The 24,978-nt window shown below is 39.7% G+C and overlaps 1 protein-coding gene across 5 annotated transcripts; it reads right to left on the bottom strand.

The window, feature by feature from the left end:
* Positions 1-6,016: 6,016 nt before the first annotated feature.
* On the bottom strand, positions 6,017-24,589 carry LOC104263690 (protein-lysine methyltransferase METTL21E). 5 transcript variants are annotated; one of them, XM_059819011.1, is made up of 7 exons: positions 24,494-24,589; positions 23,671-23,805; positions 22,692-22,776; positions 10,504-10,661; positions 8,156-8,273; positions 6,898-7,229; positions 6,017-6,236 (listed from the first exon to the last, which is right to left on the bottom strand). In XM_059819011.1, the coding sequence occupies exons 3-7, from the start codon at positions 22,759-22,761 to the stop codon at positions 6,201-6,203; spliced, it is 714 nt and encodes a 237-aa protein (XP_059674994.1). In that variant the 5' UTR covers positions 22,762-22,776; positions 23,671-23,805; positions 24,494-24,589; the 3' UTR covers positions 6,017-6,200. The 5 variants fall into 5 exon arrangements, with proteins under 5 accessions (XP_059674994.1, XP_059674966.1, XP_059674978.1 ...); XM_059818983.1 differs by lacking the exon at positions 6,017-6,236 and having other exon boundaries at positions 6,287-7,229; XM_059818995.1 differs by lacking the exon at positions 6,017-6,236 and having other exon boundaries at positions 6,287-7,229; positions 23,697-23,805.
* Positions 24,590-24,978: the final 389 nt, after the last annotated feature.

The raw sequence follows: 24,978 nt of genomic DNA, 5'->3' as shown, positions 1-24,978 counted from the left end.
TCCCTGACCACCGGGAGGGAAGGCTCAGACCATGGTGGTGCTGTGCATCTCTGTTGACACAAGGTGGCCCTGAGCATGCAAAAAGGTGGCGCGGTTCCCATTTATTACTTCCCAGAGCTTCAGCACATTTATACGAGGATTGCATTTCACAGGAGACCACAGGCTGTTGGCCGGTTGGAAAGAACTTTCTGGCTGAAGGAAGAGACACCTGTCACCGTCAACCTGGAGAGCAAGGAAGAGCAGAAGGGTGACATGAACTCCAAATACTGAGACAAGGTCAAGTGAGACTTCTTGCACACCAAGGGAAGTACTGCCCTCCTGTTGCAGAGAGCCCTCATAAGAAGAACCCCTGTAAAAAGAGACTGGAGAACAGGGTTGGGGATTCAGCAGAGACACAACCTCAGGATACTACACTGAATGTAGCATTTCTCTGTGATAATTAGTTCTCAGGCATAGGAATATCTAGATCCTTGTGCTCCAGAAGAGAGATGGAGAGGAGAGGAGAGGAGAGGAGAGGAGAGGAGAGGAGAGGAGAGGAGAGGAGAGGAGAGGAGAGGAGAGGAGAGGGGAAGGGGAAGGGGAAGGGGAAGGGGGAGGGGGAGGGGGAGGGGGAGGGGGAGGGGAAGGGGAAGGGGAAGGAGGAAGGGGAAGGGGAAGGGGAAGGGGAAGGGGAAGGGGAAGGGCTCCTGAAAAACAAGTGGTTAGCTTCACACTTTTTGGAAGACTGGAAGGATCCAGTCAAGAAAATTCAAGTGGCACAGTAGGAGCAAATATGTACACTGAAGGTGTTGGCTGCATCCAATGGGACTTGCAGCATTGCATGTAGTACTAGCTAATCAGCAGTTGCCATATATCCAAAGCCTATATGTAATGCAGTGAAAGCCTCACAAACGTCACTAAGTAGTCAAAACACTTGTCTGTATGCTGGGAAAAAAGCAGAACTCTGTTGATATCAGAATCATCAACTTGCCAAACATACATCAAGTTTCAAAGATGCTTTAACAACAGAATTGTTGATGTCTGCATCTACTTGGAATAGGCACAACTTCAAGGGATGATCTATTTTATATGGATAAGGAATCTGCATCTCCTGTGGTGGTCTGGTACTTGGCTTATGGACCACAACAGACTGAACTCTCTCTAATATCAGGGGCTTATCTCTGAAGTGCTGTGTTACCTGGAGAGAAGACCCTCTGGGAAGAAAAGACACTATCAAATGAACTGGTTGGGTAAATTCTTTTAAGGACTAAGAGAAAACTAACAGAAAAAAATGGTGAAATTAAGTTCTCCTAACTTACATGCTTGACCTAGGCATTATCTCATTGAAATATTAGGTACTTGCCTGAAGGTGCAAGGACAAATCCAGTTGCTTCAGTATTTATAAAGACTCCCTACAGAATTAGCAGAGAGGCAATGCCTCCAGAGATCCGATGAGTCTTCAAATTCACTTAACATCAGTGTCTCCACCTCGCCATTTATATCACACAGAACTTAAACACCATGGCAATGATCTAGTCTGCTTAAATTAGGTATCTCCTCCTCCCACTGAAAGAAATGGAAGGTGTCTCTTGATCCAGACTGGGAAGTGGTGGTACACAATTTTATGTAATTGTCTACTGGTTACAGCACTTATTCAAGAAGATGAAGACTGAAGTTCAAGATCTTTTCTCATCCTTGAGCTAGGTGGGAACAATCTCCATTTTGTTTTTGAGTCTGGACTGCTCTACATCCAGCAATGTAGGAGTCATGGGGCCAGACCCCAAAGACCCAAGGGTAAGTTTAACTCTGCATGAATGACAAAGGGCTTTCAGCTGGGAAGATGCAGTAAGGAGGCTTCAGACCACTCTCTAAAATGCCTATACATTCTATATCAAACTTTTATGAGCCAGAGAAAAATGAATGCCATATGCATGAAAAAGAATCCCAGATCTATTCTTTCCTCCTCTTTCTATACTCTATGATCCATTTTTTCCTCAATCATTACAACCTGTGAGGAAGACATAAAAAAATATGGGGGACCAACTACTGCTTTTTCTTTGATAAATTTTATCACATTTTTTTCTATAGAGGCTTTGTAGCTCTATTGTAGAGATGCAGACTGGATGAACAGACTACGAAGCGGTTAAAAAATACGTGGACCATTAGGCTCAAATGGTAGTGAGCAAAAGACAGATGCCCAGTTGCAGCAAGAGAAATTCCAGCTGGATATGGGGGGGAGGGGGGGAGGAACTGAAATTAACAGGCTGCTCAGATATGTTGTGGAATCTTCTTTCTTGGAGACTTTCATATACCAACTGGAGAACCTGAGCAACCTGTTCAGACTTTGATTCTGGCTCAGATTTGAGCAGGAGGTAGGTCTAGGTAACCTTCAGAGGTGCCTTCCAAGCTGAAATTTCACAGTAGCCAATACAGTCTGTGTATTTTATGGTTGGTTGGCATAACCACGTGAAAGGAAATTTGAGATTTTATTCTTGCCTATTGCTGAGTGCTTATACTCGTAGGGGTTTTATAATTTATTCACAGTGGCATAGAAAAATATTTTGTTTATGAGATAATAAAATTAATTTAAATTTTTCCTTAATGTGAGCAAATTCAAACAAGATAGAGCACAGGAAATGTTATTTTTACTGTGAAAGAACTTTGGTACTGGATTCTCCACTGTGACTGAGGTTAAATCACTTGACATTTAGCTCAGTTCCCTCTTTGCTTTACACCTGTGTAACAATATTTCCTTGACGTCAGAGAGCTATTATAAGAATTAACATATCAATTTCCAAAGTACATCCATGGAGCAATAACATCTTGACAGCATCTATATATCTTTCTTTCTCACTGAACTTATTTGACATCACCTCATGGTTACTAATGCAGTGTCAGTGGCTATGAGTGGGCAAAAGTCTTGGACCTTTCAGGTCTCCAGGGTTCAAAGAGTGTTAACTGAATCTAGGTCTTCTAAACCTATTAAGGTTTCAGGATCCTCTGTTGTTTGGTAAATGCAGTATTTCTTCAGATGATTGTGTCGCATGTGCTGACATACTCAATGGATCATTAATGCCAATCACCATTAATGAGGACACATGTGGCAGCTAGTCTTCTTTGCTCACCTAACACTGACTAGCATGTGTATAATAGCTAATATAAGTTGTTCATCATTCAACTGCCATTTGTGCCATGGGTAGTTATTTGAGTATTTTTTGGCAGTTACATTTCTTAGGCTGGGCCTCCATTACTGCTTCTAAATGAAAAAGAGATTTGCACAGTAGTTCTGTACTGTCATTTGAATGCTTTTTCTAAATGTTCAGCGGCTACAGCTTTTTCTTACAGCTGTTACAAGAGGCAAAAGTGCTAAATGGTGGATTTCATAATGCAAATGAATCCAAATCACTCAGAGCTGCAACATCAAGATTCAACAAGACAGACCCAAAAACTCAGTATGACCATATGTAAACTGTACAATGTTGAAAGTGTTTGTTACTTTAATTCTGAGAAGGAAAAGGCAATGATTTGTAAAAGACCTTGATGGAGATGCTGTGTAATAAGCAGCAAAGTAAATCACTGTAGTAATTTTATATATACTTTATACAAAAAGAACCTTTCCTGAAAACACTAGCATTTGAAAAGCATATTGTTTGTGGAAAACTAACAAATACTGTCAAGTTACTTAAATATATTGCTGCTCAATAAATTATTCTTAGGTTGAAATATGGAAAATCCAAGGATTTGATTGAACCCATAATCATACATCCCAATTGATCTCTTCCATTAGAATGATTACCATGACACTCTAAGACACGCCTACCAGCTTAGGCAGCTTTTCTGGCATTCATCATAGGTGGAGCTCTTTCACCCACAAATTTAACTGACCTTTTTTTCTATCCACCTTTCGCAAACTACGGATACAAATGCCATGTGTATCAGCAACATAATGCACTGAATGACAACTTGATTCTTTATTTGAAATATTGGAATAAAGAATAAGTGATTATTAAAATTATAAATTACTTTAGGAGTCAGTAATATTTGACATTCATGTGAGACTTTTTCTCAAAGAGCAGAAACAAACTGCATAGGCAAATGCCACATACAACCTCAACTTCCATTGGTCATGGCTAAGAACCTGCCCATCATACCAGAAGACAAAAGGTGGTTGTACAATAAAGCAGCCGGTCCTAGAGCTTTCCCAGGAAGCTTCACACAGCAGTGGTAGACAGACTTGTGAGAAAGAGGACTAATGTTACATTACAGTAAATATTAACAAGCTGTTGGACCTAAAGGGCCCAATCCTGAATCCATTCTACAAACATATCTCCTGTTGACTTCAGCAGGAGCTAAGCAGGGGACAGCCTGCAGCCCAAATAGGAGGGCTGATGAGCAGAACAGCTATTTAAAAGTAATCCCACTTAACTACTTTGCTGTGATCTTTCTTTTCCTCTTTATCCTTTATCACTTTGGAGTTCACAAGGTATTTTCACTCTTACCCATTAACTACAGTGCCAATCCATTTATCTATGAAACATTTGTAAATAGAGATGTCCTTTGGGATGCAAGGATTAGAGTTCCAATTGCTGTGAATTTGATGTTTGCAGGTGAGTTAGGATGAAGGAAGCGGGAAGAGGAAATCTAGAAATGGCAGAGATCTGTGTTTGTTTACTTTCTTAAACTGAACTATTTCTATTACACAGTGTGGAAAAAATATTTCCATTCTGTAGTTGTCTTTTTCTACAGCTGTAATGATCTAAGGACATAAGCCTAATAACATATGTAAGTAGAGGTAATACTCCATACCCGCTGGCACAGAGTCTAATTTTCTAGCTATACTGGTTGGTCCAATAAAAGATGCTACCTCTATCTACAAACCTTGTCACAGGAGACAAACTGATGAGGATTAGAAGATTTTCACTGATAACCTTCAAGCCAAAAATCTCACATGTGATCTCCCAGCAGGAGAGCCAGAAATTAGAGTCAATGTACTTGGCTTCCTTTCTTCTCATTTTGCTGTCCTGGGCTAAGACATACTGACTGCTCTAGTATTATCAGTCATCTTCCGTGGCTCACCAAGGATGCCCCCCTTACAGTCAGCAGCAAGAAAAATGGTCTACCCTTTTGCTATGGTTCCTAACCCTTTTTGAAGTCAGTCTCACTGTTGCCACCTCTTCTCTTTCTCTTCCTCCATCTCATCTTCTCCCTACAGCTACCTTTTCTCTGCAATCCTCCCTCCAACTCCAGATCCCTCCTGCCACATCCTCATTCATCCTTCCCCCAAAATACTCTTCACCACCTCCTTTCACATGTGGGATCCCCAGCTCCCACCGCGAGCTTAGCAGCTCGCACTCTGCTCTCTGCACCACTTCATCTCTAATGCTGGGAAACTTTGGCCAAAGAAAACCAAATGTTTGGCTGAGAGTAAGAGTACATTCCAGTTATACCAGTCATTTATCATAGTTCTGCCCCATACTTGTGCCAGGCAGAGGAGTAAATAAGTAACATGCATCTGTCACAAGAAGAGGTACAAACACTAGTATGTTCTGGAAGTCATCATTAAAAAATTGTTCAAATCTGACAATACATAAAAAACTCCTGGAGGGAATACAAATAGGAGCTAAAAAGATAAAGACTGACAGCCCCCAGAGCCCTGATATTACTAGAGCAATTGTCTGCTACAGGAGAGGTGGTAAAGCTCTGCCTGGACATTAGCACATGAGCTGGGTTTGCTTCTCTAGCCTGCAAAGGACCTGAAAGTCTCTCACACTCAATTACAAACAGAATCAGAAAATATGGGGTGTGCAAAGAATAATTTTATTAATCTTCCCAAAATAAAGTTCTCTGATGGGCTTTCAAGGACATTAATCTGACCACTGAAAGCAGGAACATGCAGCACTGAGTAACTAGGAGAAAAGTATTTTCTTTGTCCATACAAAAAAAAAAAAAAAAAAAAAAAAAATCTAAGCCTCCCCATGCCTCAGACACACCACGTCAGGCTGGTTTAGTTTTCTGCCTCCAGTCACCACCAGCAAAACTCTTCTCTTGATGGCCCATGTCATGTTTCCATTGTTGTTCCCTGAGGTCCTGATAACAGTCTATTTTTGGAGGAGCAGACCTCCAAGAATTTAAGAACTTTGCAAAGGTCAGTTGGTGATATGCTGTACTCTTCTTATCCAAGATCTTTGTTCAAGCAACAAAACATTTATCGCCCTCTTGCCTCATGTGTGTGGCTGTCTGTTGAAGAATCCCTGAATCTAAATAAAAAAATGGAAGGGGAAGAAATCATAGTCATTAAATCAAAGGGTAACTAATATATTCTGTCCCTTTATTATGACAGTACATTTCCCAGGTGGTGTTTCTTTTCAGCTAATTTAATGTCCCATAAAGGCTATTCAAAGGAATGATTTACACAATCGTGAGAATGGGGAAAGATCAGATTTAACACCACAATTTTTAAATACAAAGATTTATCATAGTCTTAAGTTTTAAATGATTGGTTGATCTTATAAGACATCATTCAAAGCTGCAATTGAAAGCTATTGGAAATATTCATTACACAACCTATAACAGTAATGGTAAGACCTGTGAAAGTTATTAGTTTTGTCAGCCTAGTGCATAAAAGTCAAGAAAACATCAAAGATATATTTCTTCTGTGTATAAAACCACCAGCAATTTGAATTTAGGAATTTGTTAGGGATGCTGATGTTTTGTTTTAGCTATCTCCAAAAATGTCATTCATATAGGTGTTAGCAGCTACTAACATGGACATTACTAAAAAGAGATCAAGCTGCAGAACAGCTGAAACTGTCATCTCCTTGTACCTCTCTTTCAGACCATCAGTTTGGAAGGTCTCATCCTGCCTTTCCTTATTGCCTTATACAAGGTTATGTTCAAACTGGGGAAATTAGAAATCACCTCTAAGTCAAACAGTGTCTGAAATCTGCCCACAAATTGGTTCTCTTTGTCCAACCTAAATTTCATAGCCCACAGAATAACAGTGTCATTCTTGCACAAGTGATCAAAAGTTAGGAGGAGTTCATCCAGGTAGGGATGGTGGTAAACTACGTCAGCAGCCATAATGTAGTCGAAGTGACAGGAAGACCTAGGAAAGTTCTTTTCCAGATCAATTCCCCAAGACAATTCCTTAACACAAGGCTGGTGCTTGCATTTCAGCTTTGTATTTTGGAGAATGTTGTGCTGAAGGTTTCCCAGCAGTTCTGGCAAATCAGTGGCAGTCACAAGTGCACCTGTGACAGGGAGAAAACAAATGTAATATTTGTATACACTTCAAGACTTGAGTAAAAGCCCATTCACAAAAGCCACTGGACAAGGAACTGATTTTACCAGGTAGCTCTCACTGAGCGGAACAGAACAATGTAAATGCTGCCAATAGCTCTTAGCCATTGTGCTTAAAATAAATATTTGGTTTTCAGTAGTTCTACTCTACTGATTGCCATCTAAATGCAGCTGGGGGTGGGTGGGGAGAAATAAGATACTTACGGCATCTTGAGATCATATTGGTTAAAAGTACAGTGAGCCAACAGAGATTGAATAATACCACTTACTGACTCCAAGAAGTCAGCATGAGATCTAAGCATTGCCTCGGGTTCTTTCCTTTTCACATCGGAAGAAGCTTTCTCAGACTACAGAAAGCTAAAATTCTGTTAAAATGCAGAAGTCACTGATCTGGATTACTCTTGAGGAAGAATAGGCTACCATAAGAGAAAACACAACAGTGTCTGTAGCAGAAAAATCAAGTTGCTTATCAGTTGCTGAAAGAAAATGCTGAACACAAATGGAAAGAAAGTGACCTGGCATCCAAGAGCTGTTTGGTCAATGGAAGGTGATGCATTGGTCATACCTACATCTGGCTTCATCTGGCTGCCACTGACATCCTGTGAGGCCACTAGTTTCTTATTTTGGTCCCCTGTTTAACACTGTTAATGACAGCATCATCTACTGGGACCTCCTTTATTGCATCAATACACTCACAGCTTTACAGAAAAAAAAATAACAGAGCAGGTTTCCAAAAACAGTCTTTTGGAATTTACTTTGTCTTACTCTTGGAAGCTTTCAAACAGCAGTCTTTTAGAAGAATTGAGCCACTTCATTTGTCCTCAGTATTCATCTGAGAGATGTTTCCAAGACCATAAGAGCAACGGCATGTACTCACCCAGTAAACTGGCTACTATGGAGACCAACCCAGTTCCAGCTCCAATTTCAATCACATTTTTGTCAACCAAATTGTATTGTTTAGAATTAGTTTCCAAAAAATAACACAGAACAAGAGCCTGTAGGGGAGGGAATCCATGAACATACTGAACAAATAAAGGAAATAAATCCCTTCACTAAATATGCATTGTCATTTAAAAGCATGCAAAAAAAATTCTTGTCTGTTCAAAAATTCACGTCTGTTCAAATGAGCAATATTCATTCAAGGGCTGTCGCTAAAGGATTGCAGCTCACTATGATCTCTGAGCTCTATAGCCTGAACAAAATAAATGCCACAACATGTCTCAATATAGGCTTGCAGAGCATTACAGCCCGAAGGAACGACTGCAATTATCTAATCTGTCACGCTGCATAACGTGAGCTATAAAATTCCAGTCAGCAATTCCTGCTTATAACTGCACTTACTTCTGGTTGAGTTAAAATGTGTCCTTCACAAAGACATCTTGATAGAAGGACTGCTTGTGAGAGAAAATCCACAACAACCCTTGTTAAGCTCTTCCAATAGTTAATTAATTCTAACAATTATTAATTACCGTCATGATTCAAAAGGGACCAATATATTTACCCCTTTTCTTCCAGTTCATCTTCAGTTTCTATGTGCTTACTTTGTTACGCTTAGCAGACTTTTGCAGCAAACAAAAATGGCACAGCAAAATTACGCTCTTAGTTTTGCTTTTAACCAATTAAGAAGTAGAAGGAAAGGAACAGGAGGACTGTTGACCCAATGTTGACAAGCTAGAAATTCAAACGAAGTTTTTGCTTTCTACCTCTTAATTCAGAGTAAAAAGAGTAGGGTCTTTTATGCAAACTTACATATATCTCATAATCAACAAAGCTTTAATATAGAAATAAGTCTGTGAGCACCAGGACTAATTAAAGCCAGGTTCCTAAAGATTGTGTCTGATGTTTGACTGACATTTGAGAACACATTATATTAAGATTTCCTGTTAGTTCCATATATTCCTATAATTTCTTCCCTTGGAGTTTTGCCATATTCTGTCGTAGAAACTGGCTGGCAGGATCAAAATTTCTGTGGGTTAAATTAGGGAAACTTTGAAATCTGGCTTCCTTTCCACGAAACATGCAGAAACTTTATTTTCCTTAAAGTTTCTGCCCTCTTGTCAAATTTGGCTGATGTTTTTTGTAAGAGTTCAAACACTGCTGGGTGGAACAGGAAGGGAGAAGATGAAGAGACACAGAAGGGTTGCCTTCCTTCCACAGCTAAACTGACTAAACCCTTCCACAAAAAAAAAAAAAAAATATGTTTTTCAGTACAGTCCATGATTTTGTGAGAATAATTGCCAACCTTTCCTTGAAGACATGCATTGAGGCCATTAAGAGATATAGTATAAATGACTTGTCCAGGTCTGCTGAGACAAGGAAAATTGTTTGGAGTTCAAAACAGCAGAGTGTGCTAACTCTCCTCAGCTGAACTATGGCCATACTTCTTAAAAACAGTACAATCCTAAGAGGCTGATACCATTGGGACAGAAATGGAGCCTCCTGGGTTTTAGTCCTCTCCCTCCTATGGGGGCTGCTGGAGATGGTTCTGTTTCAGGGATGTTCTCTGAATGCCACAAGTGTCAGTGGTGCATCATGACACCTCCCTGACCGCAGTGGTTTCTTTCATTCTTAATTATTTCAAAACAGTCAGCTGCATTGCACAGATTCAAAACTTTGTAGAAGGCTCTTTGTATGGTGGGCATGTTGACGGTTCTTATATCAAGAGCCAACGACAATGGTTCTCTCCCTCTAGATTTCTGGCTGTTTAAGAAACTGAAAGCTCCAGCTGAACATTTTCCCATGTCTGCATGTTTAGTTTACAAGGTAAGTTTGGTTCTCACATGAATAAGCTGAGTAGTTTCTATGAGTGCTAATACCTTGTGAGCTCATATCACAGCTGTTTTCTGCAACCTGGATCTGCCTGCTATACAGCCGTCTGTATTTATAAAAGGTACAGAAATGTAATAAGCAAAAGACTGCCGTATTTCCTTCAAAATATGCTCATAATTGGCCAATAAGGTCAAAAGGTAGGAGAGCAGGGGACACAAGATCATACATCTTGTGTGACAGATGCACAAACAAGAAATACCATTTAAGCTTTGAGAACCAGGAATCCATACAAAACCAGGCTAAATTCGGGTTTGGGATTTGCAGAACAGAGACAGAGAAGCACAGAATGTTTTCCCTGGGTTCACAACATGCAATGAAACATACTTATGCAAAACAAATTAAAAGTACTAGAAGACTACAAAACTAAAAAATAACAATACTGCATAAATATTGTACCGATGGCCAGACGACTGCCCCGTAACAATCAGTGGCTTCTGTAATTCTTATCTCATGGCCAGCGAAGTGAAAGCCTTCCCAGGGCTTATGAGTTATAAGAGCAGGAAAAAAACGCCTTCTCATGATTTCTGCAACTATCTGTTCATCTTCTTTTTCCCCTGGAAGCAAAAGTACAAAAGGTCAAACAGGCTGAGTGGGCTGTTAATGAAACTACCAATTTATATTGAAAAGCTCATTTGGAAGCAAGAATGTGAATTACATCTGTGAATAAAAATACATTTCACCATTAATGGTTAGCATGATACATGGGAAGTCTCCTGAATTCTAACTGAAGTTTTCAGTTTATGACTAAATAATTTCTTTCCTGTTTTGCTGAAGAAGCCAAGTTCATAAAAAATAAAGAAGTGGAATGTTACTATATATTGCTTTCCATTTCAGCAATCCAAAGGAAATCTTTTAACTTCTTTTTCCCTTCAAGAACAGCTACCCTAGTATAGACACTCATGGTCTTATGTGCCTGGATTTTTTATTATTTTCCATATCCTTTTAACGTTCACTTTCCCCACATTATGGTTCTTTTTGACAGTAAACAAAAGGAGCTACAGTATCATTTATAAGTCTGTCACAAAACTTGTGAAACAGATCCTAGCAACACAAATTATGACAGACAGGAGAGAAAGCACTACTGTTGTCAGGAAAGCTTATCCACCCACCCCAACAGAGCCCTGTCAGAGGGATTCTTTCCAGTTGGCTTGATATCCTGAATGCCATCCCTGTTGCTAAGCAAAGGATATTTATGATAGCTAACATAATCCGGATAACTCTTCTAACAGCAGAGGATTCATTCTTTTTCAGCTGAATACCAAGCCAGTTTCAGTTGTGCCATCATCACACAAAGCTCCACCACAATGTTACCAAAAAAAACAGAAACAAAAACCACAAAACATTAAGTGAAGCTGTCCCGAGCATTTTCTTAGCAAAGTCTAGAATCATTCCAAGTTTTCACAGGAAATTTGCTTTCACAGCCAACTGTGATCTCTTGGCAAATTAGCTAAAGCAAAACATGGTTACAAGCTACACCTCCTAGAAAGCATGCTAGAGATTTAGATAACTGGGTTATCATCTTGTCCAAAGCAGAGTTTCTGTATCAAGCCTGCAGTTACCATTGAAATCACAGATATCAAGATTGGGATCTGCACAGAAACTGCAGACCCAATGGCTATTAAAAATGAAAAAATTTATGTTTTCATCAGCATAAACCACATTGGTCTACCGAAAATTCTTCACGTTTTCTTCCCCCTCAAATCACTGCAGCCACAGGACATGATGGCCTCAAGTGTTGTCATTTGCTCTGCCACATGGCTCAGTATTTTTATTGCCATAACCTATTGACAAAGTCTTTCTCCCTTCCTTGTGAGAGAAGAACCAAGGAACAAAAGCAGAGGTGAACAAAGAAAGAGATGATACCAAACAAAAACACATCAGGAAGATGCTCAGGCTCATTAGCCAGTGCTTTAAGCTTGTAACTCATCTTACTCTAAGCATCAGAGGAAACTAGAGAATAGCAACAAACAAGGAAGAAAAAGCAAAAATGTTCATGTTCAATCTTAGTATGTTGACATTAAGACATAATCTGAAAGTTTAAAAAACCCAAACAAAAAAAACCCAACAAAAGCCAACTAACCAACCCATGGTACCCCAAGAATTTATTGGGGAGGGAGGGGGAACCCTAATCATGGGATACAGCAAAATTAAAAATAATGTAATGCATATACCACTGGAAAAAACATAAACAGTATCATTTTATAAAGGTAACTTAAATAAAATAGTCAACATTGAAACTATGATATTTTAAGATTTTAGGAAATAAGTAGTATATGCCAGCCCATTACATCTCCTTCAAGCCTCTAATGTTGAGAGAAAACACATGCATCATTGTGCCTGCAAGCAGGGAACTCTGCACAAACATGAGTTAAGTGCCAGAGAAATGCTGCTCCAGGGCAAAAATAATCTTTTCTTATGAAAGAATTAATATGAAGCTGTCTTATTACACATATCGTAAGTGTATTTAATGTATCATCCTGTTTCCAGGCATACCAGATACAGCCTGCTTTTAATCTTCTCTGATTGCTTAGAGCAGTCTGATCTTGTTCTGCGATCAGTACTAGCTGTGGAAGTAAACAGCTATTCCTTCTATTACCTCCCAATTACAACCATTTTTCTTGATTCTTCCTCCCTTGACATCTGTTTTGGATCCAATTTTGTTGAGAAGCCATAACTTATTAAGTCTTAACTTATAAAGCTTCTGCCAGAAAAATCCATAAAACTTTAGCAGTATTACAGTTACCCCTCTAGTGTTCAATAAATATTTCCCACCTATTCCCTACATTATCAACAATCTTTCTATCACAGAATCACAGAATCACTACGGTTGGAAAAGATCTGTAAGATCATCAAGTCCAACCTGGGGGAAAAAAAAAAAAAAAAAAAAAAAAAAAGCACAAAAAAACCAACAAAAAACAAAAAAAAAACCCCACAAACAACCCACGCAAGCCAACCACCACACAACAACAACAAGGCACAACACACCAAAAACCAACCCACCCAACACCACACAGCACCATGTCCATCAAGCTACATCCCACAATGCCACATCCACACGCTCCTTGAATACCTCCAGGGAGGGTGACTCTACCACCTCCCTGGGCAGCCTATTCCAATGTTTCACTACTCTCTCGGTAAAGAACTTTTTCCTAATATCTAGCCTGAACCTCCCCTGGCGCAACTTGAGGCCATTTCCTCTTGTCCTGTCACTAGTCACTTGGGAGAAGAGACCAACACCCACCTCTCTGCAACCTCCTTTCAGGTAGTTGTAGAGAGCGATAAGGTCTCTCCTCAGCCGCCTCTTCTCCAGACTAAACAACCCCAGTTCCCTCAGCCGCTCCTCATAAGACTTGTGCTCCAGACCCCTCACCAGCTTCGTCGCCCTTCTCTGGACACGCTCCAGCACCTCAATGTCTTTCTTGTAGTGAGGGGCCCAAAACTGAACACAGTATTTGAGGTGCGGCCTCACCAGTGCCGAGTACAGAGGCACGATCACCTCCCTGCTCCTGCTGGCCACACTATTTCTGATACAGGCCAGGATGCCGTTGGCCTTCTTGGCCACCTGGGCACACTGCTGGCTCATATTCAGCCGGGTGTCGATCAACACCCCCAGGTCCTTTTCTGCGGGGGAGCTTACCAGCCACTCGTCCCCAAGCCTGTAGCATTGCCTGGGGTTGTTGTGGCCAAAGTGTAGAACCCGGCACTTGGCCTTATTGAACTTCATCCGGTTGGCCTCCGCCCATCGATCCAGCCTGTCCAGATCCCTCTGCAGAGCCTTCCTACCCTCAAGCAGATCAACACTCCCTCCCAACTTGGTGTCGTCTGCAAACTTGCTGAGGGTGCACTCTATCCCCTCATCCAGATCATCAATGAAGACATTAAACAAGACAGGTCCCAAAACTGAGCCCTGGGGGACTCCGCTTGTGACCAGCCGCCAGCTGGATTTCACCCCATTCACTACAACTCTCTGGGCTCGGCCATCCAGCCAGTTTTTCACCCAGCGAAGAGTGTACCTGTCTAAACCACGGGCCGCCAGCTTCTCTAGGAGAATACTGTGGGGAACAGTGTCAAAGGCTTTGCTGAAGTCCAGGTAGACAACATCAACAGCCTTCCCCTCATCCATTAGGCGGGTCACCTGGTCATAGAAGGAGATCAGGTTGGTCAAGCAGGACCTGCCTTTCATGAACCCGTGCTGGCTGGGCCTGATCCCTTGGTTGTCCTGCACTTACAGCTTGCATAGTACCGACACTAACAGAGTTTGTAGGCCACTGCTCCCTACCTGAGCTAAACTGTCCATACCCCTGAAAGATGAATCCCAACCTGCTGATTAATAACACCACTTAAATCTTTGGCCATTTTATCCCTTTTGTATTCCCCCAGGTGGGTTATCTGGAGAAGTTTACACGATTTTTATATTTTTGTCTTCCCCTTACAAAGATCTTACTATTGTGGAGAATCAAAAAGAGTATTTGTTTCATCAGAGACATCATATGGTAGACAGGCTTCAAAACCCTAAAGAGATATGTTATCAGGACCAGGATACTAATGATTCTGACGAAGAGTGCTGACAAAATAAGCAGTGCAGACTTTTAGTCGTATTTGCTTACTTATATACAAGTTCCCCTTCATACTGCAAAAGGCATTCTTCTATTTTCTGCTTTATATCTTTCAGAATAACTAAACTTCTCATGGGACTGCACAAAAGGAAAGAAGTTAACTTTTCTGTAACTGCTTTCAGAGCAGTCAGAACAGAAAAATAATGCACTAGTGGGAAATCTTTCAAGCAACAAGAAAATTGTTATTGGAGTAAGCAAAAGCCAAGTGGATGAAGTCTTAATACCTGCAAATGTTGAGAAAGTTCTGCTGGTACTTTGATCAAACTAGTTTCTTGATAACAGATGTAAAAAGCTGATAGGAAGTTATTCTCCTGGAATGTGTTTATCTCTGTGTTAGTCCATATTCTCTTGTTCAGGAAAAAAAAATTCTTGGAATTATGACACAATGAATGGATTTTAATGATTTTAATGACATTTTAAGACAAGAGCTGACTCATCAGTAGAATAGAGTAAGACAAGAGAAGAGGAGGCTTGACTGACCTGGCTCTCAATTGTTGTAAGAATGGAAGTACATAATGGGCATTCCCAGCAATACTACTCGAGCACCCATACTAAAGTGTCAGAACTTAAAGGTCTGCTAGGACTGGTTCCTCCCTTCTTCATTTGCCTGGGTTTAACCAGGTGGGTTTGCCCTCACTCCTCTTCTGTGAGGCATGGAAGTGTTATCTACATAGAATGACTTTCTTCAGCCTATTCATCTCTTTGCATGAGCATGTATACACAGAAACAACTGGAGTTTCAGGTGCTAGAACCTTATTTACATTAAGATGAGACAGTCTGATCCTGTTCAGGTAACATACAGAAATCGAGATAATTTTTGTTAGTGAAACAGATAGAGCTCCTTTGGTCTTAAACTTGTGTTCACAAAGAAGTTCCCATCTATAGATGCCCCAAACTCTTCATGAAATAGAATTTTAATGTCTTTAAGTTTCTTAAGACTTTCTGCCTAATAGATTAATTTCTTATAGCTTTCTTTGAAATATTTCAGGTAAAGTATTGTTTATCATGAGTCTAATGTCTTTGGAGCATGTTCTTTGAACTCCCTTGATTTTAAGTTAATATCAGGGCTGAGAGAGAAAAGTCATATACTGCTGACACATCTTGCACTATATCAACCACATCATTAAGAAAACAGCATAAACATCATTCTCAAAGGCAAAGCAATCATCATTATTACAACTGAAATGCGAACATAGTTTTCCAGAGAGACATATTAAATCATGTGGAAGACTGGAGTTGTGAAGTCAGTGGCAGGTTAGTTAGAAAAACACGTGTCAAGCTGCAAAATCTTGTGTAGGGAACCAGAGGATTTTGCTGACACATGCAAATGTCAAATTAAATGGTTTAAATTAGAACAAAACCTAAAGAAAAGTATGTGAGTTCTGCTGAGACAGAGTTGGAGAAGTGGGGAAGGGAATGCAGAAGGAAAATTACAGGTGGTAGACCAGATCAGAATGGAAGTTGCAAACTGCAGCATCTTTTTCTTTAACAATGAAGGAAATCACACAAATGGGCTATCTTTATCTGCACCCTTTTTGCTTGGAATGAGTAGAAATAGTACCCGTTTAGAAATGTGCTACATGATCAGCCGTTCCCTTTACACCAATTGTCACATAAAATCATGCTTGGGAGTTCCATCAGGAAATGGTAACCTTAAAATTCAGTTAGGTATCTTCCATAAATTAATAGCATATGTTAAATGTCTCACTGCATAACTGATGATACTGCCTACATTAATGCATTCTCCACTGAATAAAAAGGGAACAGAGACAGGCACTGTTAAACAGCACTTAAAATGCAGGAAAAGCAGCAAAGACAAGGGGGTTGAATTAAAATTATATTTAAAAAAAATAGATACCACTATCTAGATACCTGAATTAAAATATGGCTGAAAATGGAAGTAAAATGAGCCTTCCACATAAAACTTCTGAAGAATATACTAGCAGTCAATATCTCCATTTTCAGACACATTCACAAATAGCACAGAGAGTAAAAAAACATCTTCCAAGTACTTTGCTAATGGATTAGGACAGCATTAATTCAGAAACAATAGTTTCACCAAATGATTCATCAAAACAACCTACAGCAGAAAAATACAGATTAGTCTCTTTCAAGTGCTGGCCTGAGCCTACTTAATCTCTTGAGGTCAAATGGTGTCACAGCCCAAGGTCATAAGGAAATGGTTTGTGGGTGGTTTTTTGTTTTTTTGGGGGGTTTTTTGTTGGTTTTTTTTGTTTGTTTTTTTTTGTGTGTGTGTGGTGGAGTTTTCTTGGGGTTTTTTTGTTTTTGTTTTTTTTTTTAATGGTTGGACTTGATGATCTTACAGGTCTTTTCCAACCTTAGTGATTCTGTGATTCTGTGAAATAAGACCCAGTCATCTTCTGCTTCTCTCCTGCTTTGATGGATCTTCTCCAGCTGGCAAAAGCAATGAAATCCAAGCCTTCATCGTGAACTTGACGTGACAAAGTTCAGCCCTACAGCGACATAGTCTCCCTTCTTCAGAAGCAGTATACTCTCATCTGTAGAGTATAGATTTAAAATTTACCATTATACTTGTACTTACAAATATTTTAAGAACCATGTATCAACAGCTGTGAAGACATACGTGGTTCCTCTAAGACATCTCAGCAATTGTCTCTGAGTTTGATGAACACAGGAGGATTACCTGTGTTGACATGACTGACTGAGTAATGCATGAGAGAGAACGTTCCAAGAATTCCTGATAGCCACGACTCTTTAGATCTTCCCACTCTGGACACATGGAACTGGAGTCACCCAAAGTAAAGATTCAAGATGTATTTTATATATATATCAAAGTAAAGATTCAAGACTTATTTTATATATGTAATATATAAAATATATATACATTACATATTATATAGCTATATATAACCCAATGTCAAGAAGATACCTGCAGAAAGATCAGTAAAGGAACAGATCTGCAACCAGTTCTGTAACTGTAAGTGATGACTGGTACACTGATAGGAATCATCAGAAGGTAGCCCTGTGAATCCATTTTGGGATTTCCAATGGCTCAGAAGAAGTTTACCCCAAATACACATTAGGTCCCAATTCTAAGGGACTTTGGAGTCTCACAATTATTACTGAGCTACTGACATCTTGGGATCAGAGCCCTGGTCTTGCAAGCATTACAGCTGGCTCCATGGAAACATACACAATCCTGAATCACAGAATAGTCCTCAAATTCCAGGTGATATCAATTTAGTATCTTTATTTCGTTCCACTTATTTATATTTCATTCTACTCCATTACAGCCTAAGGACCCTTAAAGAAAGGGATTAGGAGGGAAATCTAATCATGCCCTTGACTTCCCCCAGAAGTCAGATGTAATCTACACCTTTCTAAGAATATAAAGCAAAGTACTGTTCCAGTACTTATCTAAACTACACAGTCAATTTTTCCTTACTTCATCCCTACTTACAAAGAGGGAAATGATCATGTAACTGAGTGTAGGCATTCCAGTACATTCATTACAAGCTCAACCTGCTGAAGTGATGGCAATGATGAGGTATATTATATTGACTAATCTGAGATACTACAACAGGGCAACGGTAATATAGTTCTCGAAACTTTATACTTTGAAACACAGAAATACAAAACTGCCACCCACAGGCAGCTTCTTCTCAGCCAAGAGACAAGACGCGCTGAGCTCAGAGCATGAAGAGACAAGAAGAGGAGAGGGATATGCTCACAGTATCCAGTCTGTATATTTATCCAGGCTTGAGAAGTACATTTTCAATTTGAAATTCACACCACTGATATCACAGCCCCATCCAAGTGATGGGTCATCCAAAACCATTAGAAGGCTGAAAATAGAAGTACCTTAGTCAGATTATCTCATGAACACATAACGAATTCAAATGTGCCAAGTACTTCCCTTGTTACTTCATCATGTTTGTCTGTCATTGAAAACATCTTCAGGTCTAGCTTCAGCAGCTATTTAATCTCTAAAGATAACTACATGATTTCCCTTTGACTACAAAAGCAGACTGTGTTCTTAAATTAGATGGTCTGATGTACATTATAAAAGGCCGGCAGCCAATTTCCTGATGGATAGGAAGGCTCTGGATGAGTAATTTAGACACTGTAAGCTATTGTCTAGTCTAATCTTTCACATCTCCTACCTTGCCCTGTCAAGAGGGCTTTGTGCCATTGAAAGCTCCTGTTTCCTTGTAACGACATGCCAGAACACACCAGGTACCACAGCCAATGGAACAGAAGGGACTCTACAAAATGCCTTTCCCTACCAGTAATTCTGGATTTCTAAAATATTTCTTCGAGGAAAAGGCCTGAAAGTAACCTAACAACACCAATCCATGCAAACATACCACCTTTTTCATGTGGCAGTTGAGAAATATTGAATTTATTGTTCAAATGCAGCTACTGTAAAGGTGAAAGATGTGGAAACAGAAAAGACAGGCACATGGCTGAGAGGGAAGAACATGTTACAGACTTCTCTGCAGAGCTAACGCATGCTTTAATTATTTGAACGTTTGACTCCAACTTCTGTTCTAGTCATACGCAAGAAGTTTCCATTTGAGTTTAGTAATGTCTTCAGCAAAAGTGGGTCTACTTGTTGGGGGGAGAGAAAAGGAACATCCCAATTAGTACACCTGATGTTTACTATAGTATTTGATTGCTGCTATTTTCAAACAAAAGAGCTCAGAGAAGTTATTATAAGATAGCCAAGAGGTAAATTCAGATAATAGGTATTTTTAGACTAATCTACTTTGCTGTGAAGGTGCAGTTTAGCTCTCAGTCACTCCCTAATTGGGTTATACTCAAGCCTTATTCCACACTACCTCTTTCAGTCTTTTTTTGTTTGGAGACAGCTTGTTGCCTAAGAGGAATAGAATTTGAGTTCTGACATTTCAGGTCAATCCTGCAGTGAAGAAAAAAAAAATGTAGGTAACTAATGATGTGACTTCCATTAGTTTGGGGTTTTTTTTAATGCTTTTGAGATGAGAAGTAATGGAACAGGTTGTTTGGGCTTTTTTTAAAGATAGACGCATAATTCAAAGCTAAGAGACAAAAAAGAGGAAGATGAAAGAAGGGAAGGCAGGTGATGGGAAGATTTAACAAAAGTGTCATTTATATATAGTATAAATATGTTCATTTTTTAACCAGCACTGTTAATTGCGAAGTCAACTAGATAAAGAATGGTTCAGCAATTTAAGCACTAAGAAAATGGAGGAACTGGGTGCTGGACCTTCCTCAGAAGGATTCAAATTCACAACTCACTCCCCCAAGGTGGGTGTTCCAGCCACCCTACAGAACCAGGTGCTTCCCCTCCCTTCCATCACCACCAGAGGTGGGCAATCAGGAAACCATGATTGCAAGAATCATGCTAGAAGGACAACAAGCAAGGAAAAGCCCAGCTATGAATTGGGCACTCAGTTGTGAAGAGGCAGACTTGGGCTCCATGCTGTGATCCCAGGATGTTTTTCACATTTTACAGCAAAGACTTTGAAGTCAATGGAAAAGTGTCATTGGGAAAGGAGTGAGAAAGGTATCTTTAGAAGTAACCCAGGAAATAGGAATGAGACACTCAGTCACTCCCTCTTCCCAGCTGAATATCCTAACTCCTAAGTTACAGGCTTAGGCTGCTTCTCACTTGCCTCCATTCCAACTACATCCCATTTAAGGCACCTTTCTGGACTCCACCCAGAGACTTGAAATGATGGCAGGAATTGCCATCAATTAGGACATCTGTCAAGCAGGGTGAGTAGAAGGAGTGTGTCCCTTCTAAAATGCCAGGAGATATGTGAAGGTTACCAGGTCAGCATTTTCTCAGATATTTATGGATTAAATACTGAGCCCTGGCCAAGTGAAGTGAGACGACAGAGTGTCAAGGACGAGTATGCCTTGCAAATTTGCTCTCCTCCTTTTGTCTCAGAGATAAAATTATTGTGGGGTGAATTTATATAATGCAACTGTGGTAAAGTAATTTAGTATCCCAAGAAATGAAGACGGGAGTGGCAGAATCTGATCTCAGGGAAGTTTAGCCAAGGAGAGATAAAGCTAATGATCAAGAGAAATCATGAGAGGAAAGAAAAGAGACATCTAATGATGCAGGTGTGATGGAGAACTGATTGGATAAAGACACCACAGGGAAGATCAGACTGGGTAAGGACCTATCTGTAAGCTGAGAACCAGTAGGAATGGGAATCATGAACAAGAATAAGGAGTTTCAACCTGGAGAACTTGTGACAAGCCAATTAAGAAGGAAAGGGGAAGGCACTGAATATAAAGAGCTCAGACTGAAACTTGCAGAGAAACTGAACCAGAATAAGAACCCCAAGAAACAGAGACTGAGACTGGGTAGGTGAAGTTAATGAAATGGGAATGGGGAAGGTGGTAGAGGAAAAGGATGAGAACAAGGAAGGCACAGGCTCAGGGTGATTGAGCAGGTAAGTCTCTGTTCAGCACCCTTCACCTCCAGAACCTGGCATGGAATTTAATATGCCAAAGCCTGGTGTCAGATGAAACTGTAAAAATATCCCATTTTCCATTAATGTCTCCTCATCCTCTTAAACTAGAGAACCACCTGCTATTGCTATCAACACAGTTACTCTGTTACCTAAATGGAATATATCTCTGCATTTGATCTAAAGATTCTGCCCTACCGACTAATTTTGCACACATTGACCTAAAGTCTCAGAACTCAATTTATTTTCATAATTCAAAAGCTAAAGAAATTACATGGAGACTCGCTCCTCCCCGCCCTGAATCCTGCATGAAGGGAGTATCAATATTAGAGAGCCAAGCTTGCAGAAGCATAGAAATGCCTCAGCCCTCGTGTACTACAGAATACATAAAGGCAGTCATCAATATTTCAGTTTTTAGTAGTTCTATCTTTAATATTTATTCTTCTAGATATTTCTTCTGCCAACAACCAAGCTTCATTGCATAGGATCAACTTGAGCTCTTTGTTCAAGTCAGAACTGCACAATAGGAAAGGGAATTGCATTAAAGAAAATCTCCAGATTAAGGCACTTAACAGTGCTTTGTGGAACATCAATCCATACCAATCCCTATCAGCCATCATCTTGTGCAATGTCAGCTTTCCAGAGAAGGTCATCAATTTGGGGTACGTTAAAAAAGGTATTCAAAAGCAAAATAACAAACATTAGTTTCAGTAAGCAAATAATTAGTTTTAAGTATTGCAGTCATGCCCAAAGCTCCACCTTGCCTCACTGGACAGGTAGCAAAGCAAAACCAGACGCTGAGCTTTGTTGAAAAAGCAGAAGCCCAAAAGCTTGGCTCCATATGGACCACGACTCAGCTAATTATATTAAACAATAATATGAAAAATAAAATAATTTAAAAAAAAAAAACAAAAACCTCCTTCTTTCACATTCAGCTAGTTATGTTATTCAGAACATAACTAGACCCCATCCCAAAACAACACACGCACTTGCCCTAAAAACCTTGTCTACTCCTGGTGACCCCTAAAAAGGAGATTACTTGTGATGCTTTAGGACAGTGAAAGATGTGCAGCCATGAACTTGCTTAAGAGTAAAAGCTGCCAACAGCCCCTGAAGGTATTTGAAGATTAGGTTTGAGGCTGTCTAGACAGAACCCAAGCTTGTAATAACCAATTCTCCTTAATTGACATGCCGCAAACAAACCTCTCCTGAATAGCTTGATCGTAGTCACGGCTTCATTCCCTGGAACCAGTTGCAGGCAAAGAGCCGGAGGCTAGATGCCAGGCACTGATAGGAAACTGCAAGGACTGGAGTATGCCAGTATAGCAGATACTTACTGCATAGCTAGCATACTACAACAGCGCTATCTGTTGTATTTTCTGTACAAGTGCCATAAACACAATTCTTCAGAAAAAATTAATAAGAAGATAGCTCATTGTCAGCAAGACACCTTGTTCCTTATAGTTAACAATATTCTTAAGTGCAACAAGAAAATATAGTGAAATAAGAAACATTTTACCTTCTTGTCTTTCCAATTCTCTTATCAGTTCATTTTGTAGAAGATTATGTTGTGATGATGCCAAATCCATACTATGCCACAAAACCTGGGACAGAGAAACACAAGCCTGCCTGAATAAAATTACTTAATTTCTTTTTCCCCATATAACATTTCACAAAAAAATTAAAATTATTTTTACATGTATTATGCTATAATTTACTTCTATTGATAATATAGACATGTAGACATAAATATCAATATTCAAAGCATAAAAGAAACAGAAGCAGCAAACTAGTTCAACTGTTCTACTCTCAAAGAGGGGAAGAAGCAAGTAGATTTAAAAAAAAAAGAGCTTTGATAAACATTTTAAAATATTTTATGAAATTTTAAAATTAGAATCAATTCAAATCAGGGTTGGTAGGCTTATAAACAATTGAAAGGAAAGGTAGCAACAAATGTCTGGTGCAATTTTTCTTCTTTTTCAAAAGGACCTAATCTTGTTTTAATTAATTGGCTTGGAAGGAAAGAAAACAACCTATTAGTAAAAGTTGCACATTAGAATAAGTAGGAAGCAGGATCTATAGACAACATGCAGAACAGAATGTGTATGTGCCTATATAAACAGACACAGAACATGCAGACTCAGGAGAAAAAAGTAATAGGCAAAGCATGACAGAGGACAAGGCAATATTCAGCTGTCCGCAGAAAAGCAGACAGACAACCAATAGTCTCCAATTCTTGATATTTTACAATCAGGAAAACACTGAGTTCACATGAAACAACAACAACAACAAAAAAAAAATCAGTGCTCTTATAATTTTTTAAAGCTCTTGCACTGTTATATGTGAATTTGACTGATTTTGCAGGAATGGTTACAGGTAGCATACAGTTAATAATCTACAGATGTCTAAATACCCAAATAGGGATGCAATTAAATAAGGCAATGGGTGAAGGAGTATCTCTGTCTAGTAAAACAAAAAAAAGCAAAGTACAAACATACGCTGAATATTGAGAAAACTTCCTCACAGTGCAAAGCCTTAGGCAGGTTTTCCTCTCAAAACTTCAGATGAAAGAGGACAGTATAGAACAGCCCTGTCTTGTTAGAGAGGATGCACCATACTCTCTTGACTTCACCCTACAAAAGACACACAGGTTTAACGTTTAACTTTACTACCACAGTGCCAGCAGCCATGAATCTGTCTGAAGGTGAAAAATAACTTAGGGGGCTTCTACACATTACCATAACACATAGAACAAAAATTCTGTTATTATATTTATGTCTATCTATGAACTTAGCAATAGTAACATCATTACATGGGGAACAGAAAAGAGATCCAATGGGATTCAAAGTCTTTCTTTGTGTGCATCTTCAGAATAACAAGTACTATTAGAAACTACTGGGACATTAAGCAGTAAGTGTTACACACATCCATCAGCTTGCCATCTACCTCAGAAGTATAAAAAAAAAAGACAAATTTTCTTCCCATTAGAAGATAAAAATAACAGGTTAATAAACAGTCCCTTCGCACTCTGAAGGACAAGCAACATTGCACTATAAAATCACCCTAAGAGGGAAACTTTTGTATTTTGTGGTCCTCCTCATTTTTTTCCTTCTAAAAATATCCTTTGAGGTACGCTGAACTACACAACAACCTGTCTGAGTTTCACATAGGAATTCAGGAGTACTACAAGTAACTATACAGTGCAGAACAGCTCAGTTGCCGAGTTACACTGTGTAAAGTAAATGATACAAAAGTAATTTAGAGTAAAAAAGCAGACAAGTGACATACCACCAGCATCGACTGTGTTTCAGTCAACATTACCTGAACCTCTTGCAGCTTTCCAAAGATGGTACTCAAACAGAAAAGTCCCTATCTGCCCGCCAGGCAGCCTCAAGCAGAAGTGTGCTCTGAAGCATGTGTCACGCATTGCCAACATCCCCACACCCGAAGCAATAATAAATCCTGACAGCTGCAGCATGAACACAAAGCAGGGACCACACGCTGCGTCCCTTACGTAAGGGAGCAGATTTCATAACAGCAGTAGGCACCCAGTCAAGGGAGCTCCAACCAACAAAGTAACCAACTTCGGAGTATGTTTTACAGAAATAAGATAGCGGCACAGCGTTAGTAACCACTCACTGTTACTAAACCGAAGAGCAAGAAGTCATTCTTCAGAGTCAAAGGGGTCTTCCAAGCACAAAGGGCAATTTATGAAGGGGCAGGGGTGCATTTGTGGCAGGGGTCTATAAATGCGTGCTCGTGTTGGAATGCAGAACTCTAACAAGGTACATAACCCCCAAAATCCT

This window comes from Gavia stellata, chromosome 1, assembly GCF_030936135.1.
Source record: "Gavia stellata isolate bGavSte3 chromosome 1, bGavSte3.hap2, whole genome shotgun sequence".
Lineage (NCBI taxonomy): Eukaryota > Metazoa > Chordata > Aves > Gaviiformes > Gaviidae > Gavia > Gavia stellata.
The sequence above is the reverse complement of the archived record's forward strand: the minus strand, read 5'-3'. Positions and strand labels throughout refer to the sequence as shown.

Excerpts from the sequence above, each read along its gene's own strand:
- LOC104263690 (XM_059818983.1), bottom strand. The coding sequence starts at position 22,761 with ATGGATTTGGCATCATCACAACATAATCTTCTACAAAATGAACTGATA. Across the intron at positions 10,662-22,691 it reads AGAATTGGAAAGACAAGAAG|GGGAAAAAGAAGATGAACAG; the intron begins GTAAAATGTTTC and ends TTTTGCTTCCAG. Across the intron at positions 8,274-10,503 it reads GGGCAGTCGTCTGGCCATCG|GCTCTTGTTCTGTGTTATTT; the intron begins GTACAATATTTA and ends CCTCCCCTACAG.